Source organism: Primulina tabacum, chromosome 11, assembly GCF_025594145.1.
Source record: "Primulina tabacum isolate GXHZ01 chromosome 11, ASM2559414v2, whole genome shotgun sequence".
In the NCBI taxonomy this organism is placed as follows: domain Eukaryota; kingdom Viridiplantae; phylum Streptophyta; class Magnoliopsida; order Lamiales; family Gesneriaceae; genus Primulina; species Primulina tabacum.
Genome location: NC_134560.1, coordinates 11,416,981 through 11,426,719, shown reverse-complemented (window position 1 = coordinate 11,426,719; position 9,739 = coordinate 11,416,981). Strand labels below are relative to the sequence as shown.

General features: G+C 31.5%; 1 protein-coding gene across 1 annotated transcript; it reads left to right on the top strand.

Moving 5' to 3' along the window:
- Positions 1–4,047: 4,047 nt before the first annotated feature.
- On the top strand, positions 4,048–8,038 carry LOC142519328 (uncharacterized). Its single transcript, XM_075622311.1, has 8 exons — positions 4,048–4,253; positions 4,346–4,416; positions 5,297–5,378; positions 5,618–5,742; positions 6,013–6,141; positions 6,293–6,334; positions 6,875–7,041; positions 7,650–8,038. The coding sequence occupies exons 1-8, from the start codon at positions 4,208–4,210 to the stop codon at positions 7,873–7,875; spliced, it is 888 nt and encodes a 295-aa protein (XP_075478426.1). The 5' UTR covers positions 4,048–4,207; the 3' UTR covers positions 7,876–8,038.
- The last annotated feature ends 1,701 nt before the right edge of the window (positions 8,039–9,739 follow it).

Genomic DNA, 9,739 nt, shown 5'->3' with positions numbered 1-9,739 from the left:
CGCTTTGTCGACGTTATCATACGAGTATCCCTGATTGAGGCCGGTGTGCCAGCTCGAGCATTGATTTGATAGCGATTCGATTGATTCTGACATATGTGCTCAGTGGATGGGCATTTGACCTGATACCTCCACGACATACATGCATTGCATATCATATATCATTTTTTAGATATATGTGGTATATATTGTGGTTGCTTCAGACTGAGCTTTGCTCACCCCAGAGGGGGCTGTTGTTGTCTTTGTATGTTGACAATGACAGGTACTCCAGGTTATCAGGAGACCGGAGATGGTACTTCTGGAGGGAGTCACAGTTTGAGTTGAGCTTTAGTGGTTGTTTCCCAGTATATATGTATATGTATCTATATATATATCGGGTCATGTCCCAATGATATGATTGTTTGTCTGTATTTGGATTTGATTATGTGTGAGCATGTTTTATGATGTGAGATGAAATACTATTTTTAGTATTCAAATAAGATGTTTTGGGCTCATTGTAAAGAATATTTTAAACTCGTTTTCCGCTGTAATTAATTAACACTAATCAAATTGCATTGTAATCACGATTAGGAGCTAAGGGCCCCACAATCTCACATTTGAAATAAAATCTACAATCTTATCTATAAGGTTTAAGTTTCAGATGAGCTTAAAAAAATTGAAGAAGGAAGCCTATTTAGAAGAATAAAATGAGGCAGAAGCGTACAGAGAGCAGAGCACTAATAACAGAGGAAGGGAGATGAAGTGCAGAACAGATGGCTACAGTGAAGAGCAACAACGCGGAAGAAGAATTGAAGGAAGAAGATTGAAGGCAGAAGCATGAGGAATTCCTCAACACACGCTAAATCACTGAGAATTTCTTTCATTCTTTCTCAACTATGTTTTTTTCATTAAATTTAAACATGGATTTACACTTTTGTTTTGAATTTATGGAGTAGACTTTTATAAATTAAGGCCACGGTAGGGGCGAGACAAATTATTTTTTGATGTTTTGAGTGTGATTCAGTTCTATTATTTATTTTTATTCATTTATTGATGTCGTTTACCATGTGTTCTTTTAATCTGACCAATTAAATCGAATATTTGTTGGTTAATCTAAAACCGAAAGACGATAGATTAATATTTGCTTCATACATCAATCAACACATGGTTAAACCGACTAGAAATAGTATTCAGTTTCAGTGTGCGACTTTAGGTTGAAAAACTGGAATTTCAAATCGACTTAATACGGTTGAATATAATTAAATTCAATTAGGAATAATTGGACTGTTAGATTTAATTAGATTTATTAATTCGAGAAATCGTTTAATAGATAATTTTCGAAATTTCGTCGTGAATAAAATAATTAATTTATTGAATTTAAATTTGACACGTGAATTATAAGTTTGTCTCGCTACCATTGTGTGCCTTAGTCGTTTTTAATTAATATGATTTTTCGTCTAAATTAATAGTTTGGATTATTTCTGCTTTAGTTAATTATTTAAATTGTTTAATTTAATTTCAATTAATTTATCTCATCTCACTTGAATTTGATCGGCATAAATTAGGAAAAATAAGTCATATTCTAGTAATTAAACATCGATCTCTATGGATACGATACATGGACTCATCATCCAATTACTATTATTTGACCTAATCCGCTTGCTAGATGTATTCTCAACCGAAATCGTCGGTCACACACTCCAACCGACCACTCCAACCTTGCATACACTGCAGTCTGCACCCTTACAAACGCACACAAGACACTCTCGACCACACCACATGCACACAGAAGTGCATGGCAGTATCCCAGGCAAACACATGACCCCAAAAGTGGCAGAAGCATTGGGAATTCTTGGAGAGCATAGTTGGCTTACAGATTTGCAAGTTCGCAACGCAACGTCGTGGTGGAATCTGACGCACAAATGGTTATGAGGGCTCTAATTAAACGACTCAAGTCCAACATTTATCTTTGGATTTATCGAATTATAATTTCGTTTTTTTAGGAGATCAGAGAATCAGGCAGCCCACACTCTAACAAGGCCGGGTCACTTGCATCTGTTTCTAATCAGGTAGGATGAGCTCATCTCTTCCCTACTGTTATTTCGGATGTAATTGTCCATGACTCTTTCAATAATATATATATTCATCTATTATTAAAAAAATGATGTATCACAAAAATATTTTATTGATAAAATTTAATTATTGTTTTTTTCCCCAATGCAAGTGTAATAAATTTAGTACCAAAATTAAAAAAAGTATGTTTTGTTTTTAGGTTTTAGAAAAATTAATATATTTAACATGAAAATTGACTTTGTCAAAACAAAAAGTTGGACAAACACATCGAAATTTTAATGGGACTATATTTAGATTATTAAATAAATATATATAAGTAATTTAATATATGCTTTTTGTCAACATATTTTGAAAAGATGAAAAATATTTTTCTGATGAAGTTCCTTTATTATTTTGATTTTTTTTTAAAAAAAAAGTGGAATAAAATTTTAATTAAAATAAATAAAGACATTTTATTATTATTTCTTAAAAAAACTAATAAAGTATATAAAAAATTTCAAGATGTGCATAAAATTAGAAAATTATTTGTGAAGATTTTCAATATTACACAAAAAATGATTTTAAATTTTCAGAAAAACTCTTGTGAGACGGTCTCACATATCAATTTCGTGGGTCGAATATCTTATTTGGGTCATATATGAAAAAATATTACTTTTTATTCTGAATATCGATAGGGTTCACCCGTCTCACAGATAAAGATTCAAGAGAGCGTCTCACAAGAGACCTACTATTAAATTTATTGTATAAAAAATTAGTTTTATAGTGGGGAAAAAAATCACATGATTGTCATATGATATAAGTAAGTAGTTGAGAAATTTCATTGTCAGGAAAGTGTGATAGTAAAATAATTAAACAAAAAATTAAATTTCAAAAATTAGATTTTAAAAAATAAATTAAAATCCTTTTTTATATATATAACAAACCAATATAATCAAATTAACTACTCAATTTCTTTATCTCCTCAAAATATTTTTCATAATATTCTCATTGTCACATAATATAGGAGGACTCGAGATGGGAAGAAGCCCACGTTTTCAATGGAAAAGTTGGGGAAGTTGGTTAATCAACAACCATTAAACAAAAAAAGGAAAGAATAATCACGAATTTCGGTTCGTGAACCCAAAGCGATTGACATTTATTTTCATATTCAATCGGTACATTTTGAATCAGACAAATCCGCACAAAATCAAAGTTTTGGAATTATATTTTTGGGTCTTTTACCATTAGGGAAAGAACACGCGCTAGAAACACAATAACGCAGGTTGTAGTATACCTAAGATCATTGTATTTGTGGAGAAAGATTTGAAATCCGTGGATTTCGGTTATAGTTTTATGTTATGTTTGGATTGAAGTATTTGAGTGAACTTGATTTCAAATACATACAACAAATCCATTATATATATTTGGTTCAAAATTAAAATGAAAGATTTGAAATCCATCGTACTACTTCTATTATATATATATTATAATAGTTGAGCTGGTTAGAAAAACTGTTTGAGGAGGACACTAAAATTTCTCCCTTTTTTATCCTTCTCTTCGACACCAAAAAAAGCTTTCTTTTTTCTGCCATAATATTATTACATTTTTTATTGAAATTAAATTAAATAAAAAATGGATTTTTTGTCATACACAACAATGTGTACGAACACACTAATTATAATATTTATATCAAATTACAAATGTACAATATTCATTATAGAAATTGATTAGTGTAACTCAATTGTTTGTATATATAATTTGTTTCTTTAATTTTATATTCATTATTCAATCTATAATTTCAAATCTATGAATTCCTCGGACAAATTCAAATCCATAAATCCAATTAAATAACATATTAAATAATAAATTTATACTTTATTTATTCCCATATTAATTAATTAAACAGGAAAAAAAAAAATTTAAAATAAATTTGAAATGATCACAATTAACATCAAATAGAAGAAATATGTAAAATTCATTTGAAATTTCAAATGCAACCTAAAACAATTCTTAAATTCCATTCAAAGTCGACGTCGAATTTGATAATTATACTGTCCCATCGTTGTCTCTCCGCCATTTGCTCATTTCTTTAAGTTTTGAACAATCGTTTTCCTCAATTTTATTTTTATTTTTTAGCATACATTTCCCTAATTTCGAACCCAGAGAGCCCAAGCAGGGAATGGCCGTGTTGTTGGATCCCGATACTTCGGAGCTGATTTTTCAGTGTAAGTTTTTCAGTTGTCTACTAATGCGATTGGAAATTTGTTCAGATGGGTTTTGGACTTTTGACCAATTTTTTTTTTCTTGGTTTCATCAGTTGAGGGGAACAAGCAGCTATCTTCTTCGATCAGATTGAGGAATACGATTGAGAATCATGTCGCTTTTAAGGTGCTCCACATGTTCTTATATTTGTATTTATGATGATGGTGGTGATTACAGTCGAATATAGAATCAACATGATTTTCTTTTTTCTTTTTTGGAAAAAGTATCTATAATTGAATACAGTTTTTATTCCAATTTTTAAAAACAATATGTAAAAATTGAATTTAATTTTTTGTGTAAAAGAAAAATGATCACAATCATGATTAAAGGTATGTTTCAAAAGTTCATTCTAGGTCCCATGTGTGCAAGGTTGTATATTTAGGTCTCTTGGCTCTGTTTGTTGACAAAGGATAATGGATTTTAGTACTTTATCTAGTTGGAGTACCAATTTTGGTGCCATAACTATGTACTTGTGATTAATCTCAGCCCTCTAAAAATTATTTGTGTAACTATTGTGGATAATCACTTGTCTTATTTAAATGATTAATAATAATTATGATACTAGTCATATAACAAATTGATTACTCTTTTTTCTAGATTCATGTATGTTGTTAATACATTAACTAAGAAATTTAAGCATATAATTACTAATTAGCTTTCTGTGATTGAATGAAGAGTGGAATTATTATTTTTCATTAAGAAATGACTAAAAAAGATTATCTTTTTTAATAGTTGTATGATAATTTTAGTACTCCGATGAATTCAAGATAAAACATGATGCACCCGCATACTTAAGGGACCTAAAATGAAGTTTTATCCATAATAGTTACGGACGATGTATAGGGTTTTGTACTGCCTCGAATCTAGGAGATGAAAGCCAAACCACGTTTCTTGGTGCAAACTCTTTTTTGTAGAAAATGTATAAATTTGGGGAAAAAAAATATCTTTGGTGCAACTAACCAACTAACTTCTTACCTGCTACTCCCCTTTCTCATTAAAACTTCAGATTCAATGCACAAGACCGAGACGGTATGGTGTTCAGCCCTGGATTGGAATTATTTCTCCTGGGGGATGTTGTGAGGTTACAGGTTGTTTTAGCTCTTTCCACAAGAGTTCTTTTGGCTTTTATCTTATAAGGATATATTGTGGGGATGAAAATTTATATCTTTAGAAGAGTTAAATCTTAAATTTTTAGTTTTTTCAGTTAAGGTGGTTAGTTCAGTCTTCCCTCATTCCCTTGGGTTGTTGACATCTAGTTTCAAGATCCATAAAAACTTCTTCGGTCGAAGCAAAATTAAAATATAATGCTTGAGCATAAATTCTGTAGTGTTTACAACGCATGCTCCAAGGAGGGCTCCTACCAACATGCAGACTTGGGAGAGCAGGGACACATTCAAGATTCAAAGTGTTGTTGCAAGGCCTGGTACAACCAAAGAAGATGCTCCCAATTTGGTATCTATAATTTGAGTTCATACCATTCTAATCTGTAATTTGGGTGCATACTCCCATGCTCGTTTTGTCTCATGCTTTAGCAATCAAAATCTTCTGTTTGAAATCGGTGCTCTAGATCGTATTTTATATTTGTAGTTATGATATGTGGAATGTTATTTCAAAGCTGGTGATCTGAGATGATGCTAGCAAGCACCATATTTCATCCCAACATTGAAAATCATACAATTCGGGTCACAATATATAATAACTTTTGAATTGTTAACTTTGTAGTTCAATTCGGCGGTAGCTCATATGATTGAAGAGAGCAGGCTTCAAGTGGTTTACACTTTACCACAAGCCCAAGTTGCACCCCTTGATTCTCACAACTTAACAGAGTCTTCTTTGGCAACAATATCTGAGGTTAATTGAATTTTGGACAACTCTGTCTTCATGCTCCTTCATGTGTAGTAATTAGAGGGCGATGAAATTTTCTCCTTGCTCATTCTCCCATCAGAAACACCCAACAGAGCTAGTATAAATGTTGACCACACTTTTTTCTGTATTCCGGCAGGTCACCAACTCTGTTGTCAAAAACCAAAACAATGAATTACAGGTAAAAATCATCTCGCCCTTATCCCATTTCATTAGATTTGCATAATGACCTTGGAAATATTTATATATATGAAACCATAATTCTTTTAGCTAACCATTCATCATCTTATGCATTGACATCCAAGTTTACCTGGTTAGATTTCGAAAATTAAACGCCGGTGAAGTGTCAATTATTTTAAACCATGGCATAAATTTTATTTTGTCATTTTTATTGGGACAACTATGGAATGCATACACACGCATCTAATCCATGAGAAACAATTTTATAAATCATAGTATGGAATGTGATAGTTAAACTAAAATTAATTTAATGTTTTATCGAATATGCCCTGCTACAATTTACCACAAACAATTTTCCAATCCAATTTTACAATTCGTTCCACACCAAATTATCAGTCGTCCAATAGCTATCCCATTCTTAAACCTTCTGTTCCTATTCAGCTGTATTCGAGACTAGGTAGTTAGCAAACCGTGAACTGAGCTACAAATGCCTTCAAGGGACTAAAATACATGATGGATTAAGTTTTTCCCCTTATGACAGGTTGATGAATCAGAGTCCATTGTTGAAGTGAGCACATCTCAAGTGGTTCACAATTCGGTGAGGTGTAGGAACATTCAGATTGGTGCATTGATCTTGAAGTGTTTCATCTGCACTTTTATTGTTGTGGTATCTTACTACCTCATGAAGCAGACATTTTCTGTAATCAGGTATCCATCTATTGTTTTAGCTTTATTTATCTGTCCACCTTTCGCATTAAATTACTTCTTTAGAAAAACTGTGGATGCTAATAAGTCTTAATTATAACAAAATCCATAATAATTATTTTTCAAGTTTTCTTCTTCTGGGTATTAACTAAAATACGAAGTCATGTTTTTTGGATATAAACAGCCTCTCTCTTGAAATAAACTTCTGATATTTTCATATTGCAGTATATTGTCTGTGGAATATTTTCTTTATAACCAATCAAATAGCCTAATAATGAAATTGTTGATTTTGTGTGAACGTAAGTCTTGGATTCTAGTCACAACAGCGTTTAAGTCGGGACTATATATAAGAATTGAGATAGTATTTCTTGATATATGATAGTTTATCTGTGGTTATACAATGTTGAGATATGATATTGGTTATGAATTAGGGTGTGCCGATCTCCGGTTTGAGCGTTTTGAATGTGTTGCTTGTCCCAGTGATTTCAGCATATTTAAATTTCGAAATCATTCATACACAATCAACCAAAAATATGGTGTTTTAATGTAATCTGAGATATGTCTTGAAGTAAATTTAGATTCGTACTTGGAATAAATTTATGCTCCGGCAGGACTTTGGCGAAGTTGATGGTGATGTTAATGATGAAGATGGTCACTAAATTGGTGTCGGAGTCGATTGAAGAATGGGTAGCGAAGACTCTTATCTGTGTTTTTATGTCCCTCGTGTACAAGTACGATCGAGTTATGGACCTAACAAACTGGAAGACAAAATTTATTCAAAATGCTAACAAACTGAAAGATAAAATGATAAACTTCAATCTGCTGTGTTTTTCTTGAATCTTCCATGTGTGGGTCGTTGATATACAATTGTATATCAACCTGAAGTCGTTGCTGTTGCTTGTGTATTTGATTGGGTTGGTCAGTCACAATATATAAATAGAGCTGAATCATTGTGGTGACATTGAAGAGATGAGATAATTTTTTGATAATCGAGATCGTATATACGGCCTCAACGATTGTACATACTGTCCTCGGGTGGTTTTGGGGCATAGAATTTGATCCTCCCACAGGGAAAAGAGAAATGTATGCGTAGGTTTTCTGACAATTTTCTAGAATTATTGGGTACTGGACACCATGGACTGATGTTTAACGTCTGGTGGCATTTGGTTTGGTTTTTTTTATTTATTTTTTGTTTTTTTATTGTGGGGGGGGGGGGGGGGGGGGGGTGGTCAGAAAAAATATTTTTTGCTACTTTGTTTTGTGAACAATTTTAGAAAATTTATGGGATTATCTCCAAACTAATCCCCCCATTTTGAGGTAATGCTTGATTTAGTCCCCTTATTTTAAATATTGTTCCAATTATGGGCCTTTATCTTAACTTAGTCCCTACAATTTCATTATGTAAACCAATTTAGTCCATTGTTCCTACACGTACTTAATGGTTCCCCGGTTCCGGGTCCGCAGGTTCTGAAATCGGTTCTCGTTCCAAAAACCAATCTGAACAGTTGACTGGTTCTATGATTTATAGATCATTTTCGTTTTGAATGGAACGAGTTCTGTTTCCGAATGTTATTATTTTTTAATATAAAATTACTTTAATTAATAGATATTTTTTTTATTTAGTATTTTGAGTTGAAATAATACTGATTTTAATCATACAAATAAAAAAATAACTTAAACATTGAATTTTACAATTGAACATCTAAAATTTATCAATATTTATTAAAATATATTTTGAATACTCCAAATTTGCGTCGAAGCTTGAGCTTTGAAATTCATCGATCGCTCCAACGGTCGACTTTTGTTTTTCGACTGCGAACCAATTTTGTAGGCATGTTAACATGCTAAGTGTTTCTGGCTTTAAATTAATTTTTTGTTCATCAATTATTTTTCCACATACTGAAAATGCTGATTCAAAAGCAACACTTGAATTTTGAATGGTTAGAACATCTTTTGCAATTGCCGCTAACACGGGATAAAGTTGAGAATTTACTTTTCATCAATCAAGAAAATTGAAATTCTCTGTTGTCTCAATATATTGGTTTAGATAAATTTAGATATCATCTTAATTTGTTGATGTCGTCGTTTTTCCTTTGAACATTTGTCGTTTCAAACTTTGAAAGAAGTTGAGTGCTCCACTTTTTCTTTTCCCTGTCGGCATCTCCTCTGGCTGCATACTCGGTTCACATTGTTCACAACAGTCAATTCTTGAAGAGAATACATGATTAAATTTTTTTATTGTCAAAATTTTTCCGAAGAAAACTAGTATAATATTCAAAAAACATATCTAACTCACCTTGACATTAAGTAATGTTGTTAAGCCATGCAAAATTAGAATATTCTCCAAATTTTAAAAAAATTTCTTTTCCATATTTGAAACAAAATCATGTATGACAACATCAACAAGGTATTCAATTAATTTATAAAACATATTGAAAAACAAAGGTAAAAACTTCATTGAAGTAGAATAGTTAATGCCAGAAAAAATTTGGTTGCTTCTTTAAAAATTTCTTATAAAGAAACACAGTTATTCAAAAAAATTCCAACCATTCTCTGTCAACACTAAAGATTGTACTGCAATATTAATGTAATATGTAGTAACTAAATCTTGAAAACTTAACAAAGTATGAAACAAATTATATAAAAAATTTCAACTAATTTAAAAAGGAAGACGAAATTTTTTAATTTAATCTCATTTGAT

Bases quoted from the DNA above. Each gene is read 5' to 3' on its own strand.
- LOC142519328 (XM_075622311.1), top strand. From the start codon at position 4,208: ATGGCCGTGTTGTTGGATCCCGATACTTCGGAGCTGATTTTTCAGT. The intron at 6,142-6,292 runs GTTAATTGAATT...GTATTCCGGCAG, and splicing joins CTTTGGCAACAATATCTGAG to GTCACCAACTCTGTTGTCAA. The intron at 6,335-6,874 runs GTAAAAATCATC...CCCTTATGACAG, and splicing joins ACCAAAACAATGAATTACAG to GTTGATGAATCAGAGTCCAT.